Source organism: Papilio machaon, chromosome 17 (assembly GCF_912999745.1).
Source record: "Papilio machaon chromosome 17, ilPapMach1.1, whole genome shotgun sequence".
NCBI lineage: Eukaryota > Metazoa > Arthropoda > Insecta > Lepidoptera > Papilionidae > Papilio > Papilio machaon.
In genome coordinates, this window is record NC_060002.1 from 6,117,794 (window position 1) to 6,133,183 (window position 15,390).

The following is a 15,390-nucleotide window of genomic DNA, read 5'->3' on the forward strand; positions in this document are numbered from 1 at the left end:
GACGGCGTCAATTAATACTAAGCGATACAAAACATTAAGCAGTTCAATTATTTCTTACGAGTTACATTCCCAGAGAGTAACCAGCTACGCCAAGACTATTTCCTTTTTGGCGTAGCGAAATGAGCAGCAAAATTATATTTGAATTCCAGTGAAACCAATTTAATTTTGTTCCGACTCGCCGTAATATTATGGTTAAAAATTACAAAATAAAAATGCTATATATAACTAACGCATCTGTTTTAAATATCACAGTTTTTACATGTTGTGTTTGGCGTTGTAATAGATAAAACAAATTAAATACAACTGTTTTAAACTGCCGAACTCAAAGTCCATTTAGTAGTCAGTAAGGGTATATTTTTTGCGAAATCTGTACTTAGAGTTGCCCAATTAATGACGTCAACAACTTTGGGTGTAGAATAAGATGTTAACGTATTACAAGATTAGTAGATTACACACATGGTGTTTAATAACAATGTTTTATCCACAGGGCCGTCCAGAGAAGCCACTGCCAGCTCTGTCGGCGCGCCCTCCGCCCCCTACAGCGATAGTGCCCCGCGCGGCGGACGGCCCGCGCCCTCCCGGTTGGAACGGTCAGCCGCGGCGACACGGCTCCAGCAGGTTTAATGTACAGCATCACAATCAAGAGCTCGTCAAACTACCGCCAATTAAAGGTGAGTTATTACTGCCACATACAGTTATCGATTGGTTACTAAAAGAGAACCTTACATTTCACGTACTAAATCTACCGTAAGAAGTACCGCATCACAGGACAAGACTTTGAGAGCGGTAGTTAGTTAATGATAATGATTGTATTCGAAAATTGTTTTTTTTATATCAAACGGTGACAAACGAGCAAACGGTCACCTGAATTTGCGGAAATAGCGAGGCGACCGTTGCCCATAGACTTCCGCGAATGCAGATGCGTTGCCTACCTTTAATCAATGGAGACTGGGGACACACGGGAAGAGGATATTTCCCCTCTTTCGTCAAATCCACTTCCCCTTCCTATCCTTTCCTAATAAGAAAAGGGTGTGAAGCTCGCTCCGGCACCACACTCATCAGACGAAACGCGGAATTGCTTCCACTTCACGCCAGTCTTCTGTGTGGTCGTAGTATTTCACTGGACGAGCCAGCCAATTCATGCAACATATGATGTTGTTGCTGTCGTCTACCACTGTATGATGTGTCTCTGGTCGTAGACTCAATTCCGACACTGTGTCAAGTACTCCTCGATTTTATTCAATGCTTTGAAATTATAACAGATACGTACCTGTCAATAGTTGTTATTAATAACCGTTAAATCAATTAAAATAATCATGGGTTACATAACAACTGGTTTGGACGATCACGCAACACGCACCATCTCACCCGGTTTATTTTGAAGCAAGACAGTTTAAGACGATATTTTTTATACGAATCGATCTTTAAAGAACCAGGCGAGCAGAAATATGATAATGATTGCTATAGAATGTGGAAGCTGGTTTGATATTGAATTGGATTAAAAAAAACTTGCTGTAAAGAAATTACACATACGAAGACCGTTTTTCACATTTCTTCATAGTCTCCTAGTCTGTTCTAAGCATAATCAAAGTAATATAATTTGTATTACGAGATTTGATGAGGTTGATGGTTGTTGTTATACATTGAAATAATACGTAAGAACAATAACAGATTCCCATCAAAACCGTTAGATGTCGCTTCCGTTAAAGCGGTCAGTGTGTCGTCGTGGATTGCTGTAAATACCGCAATAACGGCTTGCTGATGATCTGCTGTTGTGAAAGTACTTGGGATAAATACACGGCTTAGACTCTAGCTTAAGGAAAGTGCGGGTATGTTTACAAAATAACTAGACAGAAAAGCTTCTCTGTCTACAAATTACATTTGATGCTATTGTTGCCGCATTCAAAGCTAATTGATGGGCAATTAAACAGGACTAGTCCTTTGTGTAAATTTCGCAGACTAAATTATATTCTCTCTTAGTAGCCATTTAAGAGAGACTACTAGAGAGCTCTAACTGTAACTCAAAGTTATGTAATGGTGACCTAAGCAACCATTCAGTTATTAAATGTAATACATATTGAATGTAAAAAAAAAAAATTGAATGTTACGGAAGAACGGAGCATCCTGCTACAAGTATTCTATACTTAAAAGGATGCTCCAACAACTGATGTAATATGTATAAGTGTTTTTTGTTTAAATAAAGTATTATTATTATTATTCAGTGTGTCCTTCTCATACTAAATCTACTAAGGAAACGCTAAGGTATTCCTTATTAACCCCTTAAAGACTGTGAGTATTGCTGTATTATATAAGAAGATTTGCTTAATGATAAATATGAAAACAGCTTCGTAAATAACACGTCCCTCGACAATTGCCAATAAAGGTGCTTACGTTATAACTGTAATAAAAGACCCAAGACTTTTGTTAGTCGGCTTGCAAATGTTGCGCCTGCAGTTTTTTTCCAGTAAAGTTTTGTTCAGGGAACATTGCTCATAAATAACCGAATAACAACATATGATGCGAAAACGGAATTATGACTAATATTTAGTTTTTATATCAATAATAAAATAAACCAAATAAGTTAAACATTTTTATTCGCTTTCTTCATAATAAGAATCGTTTTTTTTATCCCCCTCGTGTTTTAGTACATTGGCATTTGCTTTGACTAACTCGGTCCATTGTTGACGTGACAAAAGGCACTTTGTCATAACATTTATCAAAGAAGGCTTTTCAACTTGGAGGGTGAATCTTAATTTTCTTTGGAGACGTTTTCTTTGATTTTATCGTTTGATAATTTAAGTCATACAGATGTAAAAAAATGTTTTTAAAGTAACTATACATTTACATCATATACCTATGTGGTGGATTCAAGATTATGTCAATTCTCCAATATCTGCCTACCCCCGATAGATGTTTGCTCTTTCAAGATTGAGGTCGTAAAGATAAAAGGAATGTAACCATAATATTAGGTCCTTACATATGAAATTGGCGTTTTGTATGGGAGGAACAAAAAGTCGAATATTTTTTAATATAATATATTTAATTAATCAAAGTATGAACCATTATTTTCTATGCACTTTTGCCATCTCATAGGTAGTTCATTGATCCCTTTACTAAAAAAACCAGTCGGACGGGAATCAATAAAATCTTTGAAGGCGATTTGGACTGCCCCATCGGAGTTGAATTTTTTCCCTTGCAAGAAGTTATCCAAATTTCGAAAAAAATGGTAATCTGTTGGAGCAAGGTCCGGGGAGTACGGAGGATGTCTTAGACTTTCCAATTGAAGCTCTTCTAATTTAGTAGCCGTCTGTTGCGCAGTGTGTGGTCTAGCGTTGTCGTGAAGCAGCAGTGGCGTGGAGCGATTGACCAGCCTAGGTTGTTTAGCCGCTAGCTTTTCCATCATGGTTTGCAATTGCTGACAATAGACATCAGCCGTAATAGTCTGGCCAGATTTGAGAAAACTGTAATGAACAATACCAGCACTAGTCCACCAAACGCTTACAAGTAACTTTTTTGGGGTTAATTTTCGCTTGGGGCAGGATTTGGCTGGCTGGCCAGGATCCAACCATTGCGCTGAGCGCTTCCGATTATCGTAAAGAACCCATTTTTCATCACAAGTAATGATTCAGTTTAAAATACCTTCATTATTGTGCCGGTTTAGTAATGTAACGCAACAGTCGACGCGCGTTTGCCGGTTTGCTTCAGTCAATTCGTGAGGTACCCACCTTTCAAGCTTTTTAATCTTCCCAATTTGCTTCAAGTGAATTAAAACAGTTTTATCACTAACATCGCAGTCTGCAGCTAACTCGGACGTGGTTTGCGATGGATCCGCTTCCACAATAGCCTTCAACTCTTCATTATCAACTTGAGTCTCAGGCCGTTCACGGGGCTTGTTCTGCAGATCGAAATTTCCAGAACGAAAACGTTGGAACCAAAAACGAACTGTGTTTTCTTTTGCAACACGACCGCCATACACATCAATCATCCTTCGAGTCGTTTCCGCAGCACTAGTGCCACGGTGGAACTCGTACTCGTAAATAATGCGATATTTTAAGTTTTCCGTTTTGTAAAATGAGTGACACAAACAGAAAAAAACAGAAGAATAAAAACAAATGAATGACGGTCATCGAACCACAAATACATGAGTCTTTAGCTGTACAAATTTGAATTTGGAATTCCTTACCAAAGAGGAGAAATTCGTGATTAAAGTGGCCAGTACGAAAAACGCCAATTTCATATGTAAAGACCTAATATTTACATCTACCCGACATACTGACACGTAGCCTAACGCCTAGAGGTATCCACATATTTCTGTGTTCAGTCGCAATGAATGTTTTCAATTTGTTAGAACCAGGTCGTGTGCTACGTAGAATGGAATGGCACACGCCCTACGGCTTTCCGCCTCGCTTCCTCACTACAGTTTCTTTCCGCTACAGTGCCGACAGCGATTTCTGTAAACTTTGTACCGTTCACTAAGGTAATGTGCTTAGTGTTTGAAGAATCATGTTTCCTGATTAATAGGCTCCGATCTCCGCTCACATATCTTTAGTAGTTTTCTGCTACTACTGGACTCTTTTCTTTGTTTTTGTGTCTGTCAGTTTAGATAATTTCTTTACAACGATGTTTTTTTTATAATTAAGTACGGACTACGTAGTTAGGCTTTTGTTACGGATCCCGCCTCATTTGAGTTCAAAATTAAGCAATAATTTGTTATTAAAACACTGGATTTAATGTAATCTACTAGTCCGATAACCTTTTCTACGGTCAGCAACACGCATTTTTTTTAGACTCGATTACCGATTTCATTCTGTGTGCAAGATTAAGAAGACCATGTCCTAGCCTTTAATTTGGCTTAACTGAGTCAACAATGAACCTCTTGAAACTGACATTCGGATGCCTCTTATCTTAATTACTCAGATGGCCCTGCATTATACCATGAAGGTTAAAGAAATGAAATAACTAAACAAAATGTGTATAAAAATATTGTTTAAAGTTAAAACTAAAAAGGATTGAAAGCGAGATGTGAATTTGTTTAATTCAATTACTTTTTTTTATAAAAGGCAAATTAAAATGTGAATAAAAGTATTATCGGTGTGTTACTTATCATTAAGTGCCTGTTCATAATTATGCGCGGGCGCATGTTCAGGTTAGCCGCCAGGCGTTTGAGCGATCGATCGGATACGGGTGAAGTCGCGAGATTTCAAAGATATGATGTTTGAGAGTGTTCTAATGGTGGGGTTTCGCGATTGACTCGCGATGGTAGGTTTAACCGGTATGAAGTGGTTGATAGCGCCCGCGCCCCCCAGTTAGGTATGAACAAGCACTTATATAGCGTGTGCACGAATAACGCGCAAGCTTATTAATAATCATCTTAATACTGAGAATAACAACAATTATACGAATATGTAAAAATTAACATAAGTATTTTTCAGTCTTTGTTTAACTGAATAGCAAGAATAGTAACAAAGGAGATGCTACGCCGTAGTATTCAGCTCTACGAGCGTAAGCAAGTTAATTAGTTGCCACTGCGGAGTAACTAGTTAAAAATTCAAACATTGCTTAAAGTGTGATGTAACTAGACTGTGTGATGTTGTAATTTTCATTTATTCATTTCACCGTTGGCGCTTGTATTACACTTTTCATATTACTGTAATGAGTACTTAAGCAGTTACTAAGTGACCTGACAACTGTTAGCATTATGTAAAAGTAATTAAAACCTTTTATTAATAAGTGTCACCACATACCTAAAACGTTACTGCGCTTTCGTATGTGCTAAATAGGGTATTAGAAAAAAATATCTGGACTAGTTCTTGTATTGAATATTTTATCTTTTGTATCCCTTCTGGTTTTTTACTGTGTTATATAAAAGCTTTATTTACCACCCATGTGTATTCATATTCTATAAATTTATTCTTTTATCAAGTTACTGACCGGTACATTAATCTATTTTATGGTGTCACTTACTTCCACTCCTAAAAAAAACAATATCAGTTTTGATTTGCGTAATGGTGTGATAAGGTTGGCACAACGGCTTGATTGCTCATTGTAAAACTTACCTCAGTATTGCGAGGATGTGTGGAAATTATGTCAATTGTTGGAACATAAATTAGATTCCGTGAATGTGGTTCGCAAGGTAAATGCGTGCCTGTGTTTATTCCCGCTTACTTTAAAAATGAAATACCACTGACACTGATATTGAATCGTCTTTGTTTTTTATAAAGAGAATGAAAAGGACGTTGTCATAGAAACCTATTCGTATTATATTTATATCAAAAGATATCGATTTTTGTTCATCGATTAGCCAATGACATAATATTTTTCGACATTTTTTAATTCATTTGTTTCGTATATTAAAAGATTTTTAATGTTATTGCGTAATAAACATAAAAATATTTAGGATTCGTCGCTTTATCAACGAATAAATTTCAGGTGTTAAATTTGCTCTGATTCACCCTGTTTATTCCATTATCACGTCATCACATCTAATGCAGGGCAATCTGCGTTGCTATTCAATTCTACTTGGTTGGCACCGCTGACAGCTTGGCAAGATTACGCCTTATCAAACTTATCTGTACTAATGTTTCGCCAATCTACAACTCAATTCTTGTACAATTTAGTACATCCCTAAATGATTTTATAAAATACAGAAAGTGTTACTGAACGTTTTTGTTTCCGTATTTTCTTATAAATATTTCTTTTTACTTACGATCTTTTGCGATACTTTAGTGGCATCGCAAACATACATATTCATACATATACACATTTACATACACATATATATAATTAAGCCTTTTAATTGTGAATAATTTTATTTTTCTAATTCTTAAGTAAAGCGAGCATGCAATTAGGCATTTAACTACTTTTTAAAATGTTACTATTCTGTCATTTAAACTGTACTACTAAGACGAAAGCGTCCCGGTTCCTATACGGGTCTCGAACCTAGTTTAGGAACCAGGCGTACTACTACTTTGTAATTTAACTATATATTTGACTGCCGTATCAGTAGCAAGGACAATAGGTAGTGAAATAGCGGAAGTGAACTGCACCATGAAGGTCCATTAAATCGATCGATGGTGTAATGAAGGGGGTGTCTAGTACACACTCCCCACGCACGAGGGTTGCGTCGCCGTCGCCGTCGCCCTTACAACCCAACAAAGACCTCCCCCATTCTGTTCTCGGAAATCTTAAGCCGGTGACGTATCGACGTGTAACTTTTTTGATTGCTCAACTTGGGACTAGTCGAGGGTGAACAAATGGATGCTATGAAAACTTTTTTGATTAGTCAGTAGATGTAAGGAAAAGTCAATGAAAAATAAAATAATAAAACTTTACACGACGTTAATACACGAATACAATGATAAGAGATAAACAATTTAGTCGTTGATCTCATCTAGCACTTCCTTAAACAACTTGTAGCAGATAACTCTATATACGTAGCATCTGAGTCCAGGTCAATGACACCATATATCTTATAGGACTTCAGAGAGATAATTGCAATCTCTTAACTCTTATTTATCGTGATTGAAAAATGACGTATGTGTTTGTTCAACTAAATATAATTGATCACATATGTACTGAATTAAGTTTTTATTAGTAGTGTATTTGTGTGGTATGGTTAGGTATAAATCCAATGTCAAAAGTATTTTATGCGTGTAATTTAATTTAACAATTACGCAAAAGGACACATAATATCTTCCTTTTGTCAAATTCCGATAGTACTTTGATAGTGACTAAACTTTGTTACGTGACGATATGTAAATGAGCAACAACCCTACAGGAGGTTGTATAGAGCGATTGCGTGCGGTGTGGACGTAGGGCGCGGCGGCGCGGTGCGGGGTGTGTGCGCGCGCCGCGGCGCCGGGCGAGGCGGGCGGTGGGGGGCAGCGGGCGCGGCGCCGGCAGTCCGGCCGACCCCGCAGCTCGCACCGGTCCGGGCCGCGGCCGCCGCTCGGATGCCGCTGCCGGCCGCCGCCTGCGATGGTCCACGCCGGGCCGGCCGCGCGAGCGATGTTCGCCGCCGCTGAGGCCAAGCCGCGTCGCGCCGTCTCGCCACTCGGTATACCCAAGTCGCCGTCGTTCCACTCGGGCCTCGACCTAGTCGCCGGCCCTGTCGCCAAACGCTCCGAGAGTGCCTCCGACGTCGCGCGAGCGTTCCGCTTCGCCGTGTCTTGCCCGGGCACGATGGAGGGCCAGGCGCCTCAGAAGGCGGCCTCGCCGCCCTCGACGCGCTCGCCACCGCCCCCCGCGGCGGTCTCCCCCGAGCGGCCAACGCAGCCGCCCGCCACCGACAAGGAAAGCCTCATGGTGCAGCTGCCGCTGCTGAAAGGTCCGCTGCTACGGTATCACCTTAATTGTTTACAATCGACTTTCTTCGCCGGTTACCGGTCGCTGGAATCGACGAGGCGGCCCGCATCTATTTCCATCGCCGTCGATAAATTCATTAAATATAAACGGAATTGCGTGCTTACCGCTAGTCTCTACCCACGCCTTGTAATTTCCTTAGTGTTGCGGTGGAAACGTATGTCTAACGAATCCGATAAGCACGTATACGACAAATGGCGAAAACGCCGCAGAAATATATCGACCCATTGTAATGCCATAGCCGACTGCTGGCGATTCGCGCCTTGCTCGGACTATAGGAATTCGTTCTCGGCGCGCCTCATAATTGTGTCACATTTTTTTACTTATAAAACTATAAGCGTAGCTCAAAAAAGCCAAATAACACTTGCTGTTTTGAGCTCAGTTAATCACACATTGAGGTCACGTGTACGGGACGTGCCCATTCTCGAGCGTTGTTTGGTCTGGTATTAAGCTATCTGAGAGGATGTTATCTGTTAGCGATCACCACGGATGTGTGTATAATTTATGGATGATTTGGCAAATTATTTACCAGCTGAAAATACCGGCTAATTTGTGATGTACTAGCATAAAAAAAAATTAGAGAAAGTTTGCTTACTTTTATCGAGAGTCGATTTGTAATTATGTTTATCGGTAAATTCTGTGCGTTTGTTTGTCCAAGAATACATCGTGTGATAATGAAAATCCTTGTTAAAGTTCGGACTCGTACATGACGATACTGAATTCCTGTAATTTTGAGGCGTTATACACTCTATAGACGATAGCTACATCCATCTTCTTTGACGTTGTGAGTTAACCCACAACTTAAGATTAAAAATTAGGTGCTGTTGTTGCACTATACTTGTAGCACTTTAACAGTAGCAGATAGCTAGCTAATTCGTCCGTTTCACTTAATAAAAATACTTTTTGACCTTCCAGTGACCACTGCCAATCAATATGTCGTACATGTTTTACGACAGTAATGTCAACATTATGAAAATCAATAATATTAACTTAAACTGAACAACTCTTTTCTACGCCTCTTCTTATTAACTTAATGGAATTAAGAATCGTTCGCGGCTTTGTCTTTGTAAATTTTTACTATTATATCCAGACTACATTCGAATGAAATGACGTCACATTTATTTTTAAATACTATTTAATATTTCATCGCCATACAATTTTATGAATGTAATTAAAATAGTATCGCTTCGTTACTTAGTGTACTAAGCGCATGCGGGGTAATGAGACGGTGATTTGATGACGTCACATTTCACTTGACCCTTATGTTACTGTGCACGCGTTGTATATATTTTCATACGCATTAAAACATTTCGACAATATACATAACAATATCATACAAACAAAAAAATGTTAATAATTTCTTTTGAGAATAACTTTGTATTTTTATAAATACAACGATTGCATTTTCATACGAGTTTTTTAGTTTCGTCGTGTACTAGTTCATTTAAAAAGCGCCAAATGTAAAGCCGGCTGGCATAATGACTTCCTGCTCTGGTTCCTGACGCTCAAGTGGCCCCTTTTTAATCCAGGACATATGTCTCTACATTTTTATGTACATCATATGAGCTTTTTTGCACATGATCACTTAAGTTCAAACAAGTTATAGATGTTTCCCAATTTTATTCTTCGATAGCTTAATTATTTAGAAATTTGAATAACTTGTAAAAAGTATAAATAACTCGAAACAGTTAAATCTTAGTAACCCCTTAAGTTTGTTATAAAAGGAGTTTCTGAACGCTACTAATTGTTTTTTAAGATATTCGGCATTTTGAAGTGAGAGACAGAAGTTGAAACAGAGAGTTTAATGTATCAACCACTAACCGTACGTTTCTGAGACCAAAATCTACGTTTAATTAATTTTGTTATCACTGTTTTTTTCAAAGATATTGTTAGGTATGACGATATGTCAGAAACCTAAGGTAAGTTATACAAAATAACATCATTGGCTTCCATGGAAAAAGATTCCAATAGATAACGATTTTGTACTCTTACAGTACGCTAGTTTTATTACGACAATATAAGGATTCTCTGGAGCTTTGGCACAAATCAAGCTGTCGCACTTTAAAACGTTTTCTCGACACCACCCTTATTTATCAGTCCAATTGTCTTTCTGTACCTACAGTTATATAAGATAGAACAGATTTTGTCAAGTGCTTAGCTAGCTTTGTTACTACTGTAATGCCAGTTACAAACGTAAGCAGAGGAGTAGACAGTGCAGTAATGCTATTGCTTTAACGTATACGCAGTGTCAGTACTGTTTTGACGGTAAGTGTGATAGAAACTGTCTAAAATCTCTAAGATCACTGACCTCTACAAATGGACTGGCTATAAGACGTGGTATTTTGTGCCTATTTGGTTTTTGCCATGACGCTGATGATAGCGGTTTGTAGTGATGGTATGGATTCGAAATAATAATATAGATAGAATGAATTGTCACGTACCATCAATAGGTGCGATAAAATCGGAACAAAACAAAAGCTGTCATTTCAATGCAGTCGTTGTCAGTGTCTATGATACACCGGGGTAAAATATGAATCAAATGACACCTGTCAAAATCAGTCCATCCCCTTAGGCTAGAGAAGGTCACAATGGAATGGCATAATACAAAACTCTAGACTCTTAATGGGTATTCATAATACATCTGTGCATAGTGATGTTTAAAATATGTCGGACAAATCCGCGATAAAACCTATATTAGTAACAAGTCTGGTAATGAAACGAGAGCGGTCAATACTTCGGAGCAAGGACGTTTATAAATAGACATATTAGCACAGTACACTTATGTTTGTATGTGTTACATATGTACTTTGGTAAAGTGGATCCGTTTTGTCACTTTATACTTAATGAGTTTGTTTTATGTGTTGAAGCAGATAACGTTACGACCTAAGTACATAAAGATTCTTACACTCTACAATTTAATATATCTGTATGGTTCCACCATTAAATATAAAGATGAATGTTTATTGTATAAGATAACGTAAAAAGTTAATATGGTATCTAGAATTTAATTTGAACAATTTCCTTACATTTTTCTTTTGTATGCATATAAATATTTTTTATTTATATATTTTGTGAGCATATATTAACATGGATATGACAAACATGTAACAGTAGATGAAACCAGTTTTTTTTATTGTTGTAAAACGATTGTTGACATCTGTAAATGTTATTCAACAAACTAACAGAGTTAGTTTGGACCAGATAAAAGCGGCATTGGTAATAAGCTGTCGGTAGAGTACATCAGAGCATTATGTTGTGCTCTACCGTTTTAAAGTAAGACATAGCATCGTTTTTATGTTCCTTTTCTACATTAAGACGCATGGACTAAGGATGCGAAATTTTTGGACGCTAAGTCGGAAATTGTGTACTTTTACTACAGTTAGAGGGTTGGTTTAAGATTTTCGTCTGCCAAGGTATATGGCCTCTACATAATTCTTCTAAGTCTGAAGGAATACCTCCTAAGATTACACCGGCACTCAGAGAGTAAAAGATACTAAGGCAGACCCTTAATGTACATTTAATATGAGAAACTTAACAAATCACTAGACTTTCGAACGAATGCATCATTTAGAGAACTATAGCATGTTTGTTACTGCTAGCTACGGCACCTTAGCAGGTTCTGAGTTTTACGATTAATTCGTAGATGCGCCGGCGAACGAGCGGGAACAGCTGTTCGTGCAGAAGCTGCGCCAGTGCTGCCTGCTGTTCGACTTCGCGGACGAGCCGTTGTCTGACCTCAAGTGGAAGGAGGTGAAACGCGCCGCGCTGCTGGAGATGGTTGAGTACGTCACCTCGCAGCGCGGCGTCGTCACCGAGGCCATATATCCGGAGGCTGTTAATATGGTGAGAGGATAACCTAATGCAAAGATTTCCTAAGTAAAGGTTGATTCCATATACATAATAGCGAGAGAAATTCAAGGGCACAAATGAATTTACGCTGTAGACATTCGGTTTTTATTTTAAAAAATATTATTGTTCTGTTTCTTAATCGAAGTATCAAATTTTTAACATACTCGTAAAATACAAGATTTTATTTTATTTGCATCGAGATTTACTAGAGAATCTGATCTTCATTTTTCAAATGGTACCTAAATTATTTTATTATTTTAATTTTATATTATACCAGAATTGGTATTCGAAATTGTTAAACACGTTTCAGTTTGCGATCAACTTGTTCCGTACATTACCGCCGTCGTCCAATCCTAACGGTGCGGAGTTCGACCCGGAGGAGGATGAGCCGACGCTGGAGGCGGCCTGGCCACACCTTCAGCTCGTGTACGAGCTCTTCCTCAGGCTGCTCGAGTCTCCAGACTTCCAGCCCAACGTCGCCAAGAAATATATTGACCAGAAGTTTGTACTACAGGTATTTTGTACTTTTTTTACGGTCTGAAGAGATCACTTCAGTGTTTTTTACTATTAAAAATAAGCTCCTATTTAATTCTCCAATTGTTAAGGAAAAAATGTAATCCAACTTTCATGAAATATAGATCCCTTTAAAGTACTTATGTTATAAAATTTACTAATTGCCTCGGTCTGAGCCAATTTAGACTTGTCGTGTAAATAACAGTGTCGACCTATTTAAAATCCATTGTAATGCATTGTCAAGTGCACGAGTAGGATTTGACGTGAGACAGAACTAGGTGAATTTTGTTTACAATATTTATATGTAACTAGCATTTGCCGGTGACTTTTTTCTCCGTGAAATAAAAAAGAAAATCTAGTTATTAATATAGCCTATGACACCCAAAGATAGTATAGCTTTCCAACAGAGAAAGATTTTTTCAGATCGGTTCAGTAGTTTCGGAGCCTATTCAAGGCAAACAAACAAATCTTTCTTATTTATAATATTAGTTTATATAAAAAATATACATATCAAGAAAGTAGAGTAAATAAATTGTACAGTACATATTATTAAACATAAGTATGTTAAATAGTACAGTCGAACCTGGATAAGTGAGAAACCTCAATAAGCGAGTAATTTTCCAGTCCCGACGGATGACCTCCATAATCGAAAAACATGGGTTAAGATATACTTATAGAGGTATAAACAAGAAAAGTATTTCGGTCTCCTCACTTATCCTGGTTCGACTGTATATGATGTTCGCTTGTTGCAGTTACTAGATCTGTTCGACACAGAAGACCCTCGCGAGCGCGACTTCCTCAAGACAACGCTGCACAGGATATACGGCAAGTTCTTGGTGTTGCGCGCATACATAAGGAAACAGATTAATAATGTATTTTATAGGTGAGTATACTTATTATGTGACATTGTCATATAGTCCTACAAACTTATCTGACCCGTTGAGCATAAGTAAGACAACTAAATTACAAAAGCTCAATAGCGTCTCTTTGTTCATGTAAAAATCTGTATATATAAAAGAAAGTCGTGTTAATTACACTATTTATAACTCAAGATCGGTCGTGCATTTTTTTTTATTCCGCGCGGACGGAGTCGCGGGTAAAAGCTAGTATTGTCATAAAAAATAATTTTCTGACACCCCGGACTGTAGCTGTCTCTGATCTAAGTAGATTTTACATATTTTCTGATACCGCGATAAAAGCGCCTCAACGGGCTAAATAAGTTTGTCGTATTATACCCAGTCGTTTCATATTTTAACATTAGTTACCATCTGAGTAGATGTGTTTACAGTATTTTTGTTATAAATAGTTAATAAAAAAAGACAACACGAGGCATTTGCAAGTGATATCCGATCACCCGCGTAGACCTTTTTCGCTCCACACGAATTCGCTCCACATGTTTTATAAACATACATCTATTTTTATAATTATTCGCAAACAAACCGCAGAATAATGTTTAAATAGGACAATAGACTGGAAATTGTATGTCGATGAGATCACTATTTGATTTAATATGCACGTATCTTTTTATTATATAACCAGCAATTCGTAAACGCGATCATTTTGTAATTTGCCTAGGAAAACCGTAAAGACTTATAGATTGTAAAACAAACGGTAGTATAAGGTGAAGGGTGGTAAATCAAATGGGGGTAGTAAAAGGTCATCATCTCCAGCTCAATACGTCTCTACTGAGGAGCTCGGAGCCTCCCCTAAGTAGGGGTGACTAGACCGTAGTCAACCACAGCCAAGTGCGGGTTGACTTCACACATATCTTTGAATTTCTTCTCAGATATGTGCAACATCACGATGTTTTCCTTCACCATAAGAACGTCAGATAAATGTACATATGTAAATTGAAATTCAGGATTCAAACCCAGGACCTGCAGATTGTAAGTCAAGTGCTTAACTCCTGAGCCTCCGACGCGTAAAGTTTAGGAATATTAAAATTGGAGGGGCTTGGAGACAATTGCAATAAAATATAGAGGATACAACATGTCTCGAGATTTGTTTCGTAACTTTTACTTTATACGATATATATTGCTGTTTCAGGTTTATATACGAGACGGAGCACCACAACGGCATCGCGGAGCTGCTGGAGATCCTCGGCTCCATCATCAACGGCTTCGCGCTGCCGCTCAAGGAGGAGCACAAATTGTTCTTACTCAGGGTCAGTTGTAACCTACATTACTTTAAACTTAGACTTATAATGGGGTAGGTAGAGGTTACAGATTATTTATCACATTTCACAAGAGATTTGTAGCTTTATCTACGGGTGTTTCTTTTCTTTGGAATACTTTTACTAAGTTTGTTTTTAAAGAAAATGTGTTTTTGTATAGACGTAAAGTAACAGTTTCGTGTAATAATTCTTCCTTCATAGTTTCTTCTTTCACGTCAATTATTTATTTTTGTTTAATACTAAGAAACGTTATCTTGTGATATATTGCAGGTATTGTTACCATTGCACAAAGCCAAGTCTCTGTCGGTGTATCATCCGCAGCTGGCGTACTGCGTGGTGCAGTTCCTGGAGAAGGACCCCTCGCTAACGCAGCCTGTTGTCAGGTAATATGACACAAACAGGGTAGAGGGTAGACAGGGATAGTATATTTTCATTAAGGAAGTGCTTTTTCTTTTGCTTGTACTGTCGAGGAATCTGGCGGTATTTCACTTTAA

General features: G+C 38.1%; 1 protein-coding gene across 4 annotated transcripts in view; it reads left to right on the top strand.

Moving 5' to 3' along the window:
* The window catches only part of LOC106716173 (serine/threonine-protein phosphatase 2A 56 kDa regulatory subunit gamma isoform), a 36,392-nt gene that overhangs the window by 17,082 nt on the left and 3,920 nt on the right, over window positions 1-15,390 (top strand). For all 4 annotated transcript variants that reach the window (XM_045682028.1, XM_045682029.1, XM_045682027.1 and 1 more), the window contains 6 exons: window positions 488-671; window positions 12,005-12,204; window positions 12,521-12,724; window positions 13,476-13,606; window positions 14,770-14,887; window positions 15,167-15,279. In XM_045682028.1, the coding sequence (XP_045537984.1) occupies window positions 488-671; window positions 12,005-12,204; window positions 12,521-12,724; window positions 13,476-13,606; window positions 14,770-14,887; window positions 15,167-15,279 (950 nt within the window). The remainder of the gene's footprint in view (window positions 1-487; window positions 672-12,004; window positions 12,205-12,520; window positions 12,725-13,475; window positions 13,607-14,769; window positions 14,888-15,166; window positions 15,280-15,390) is intronic.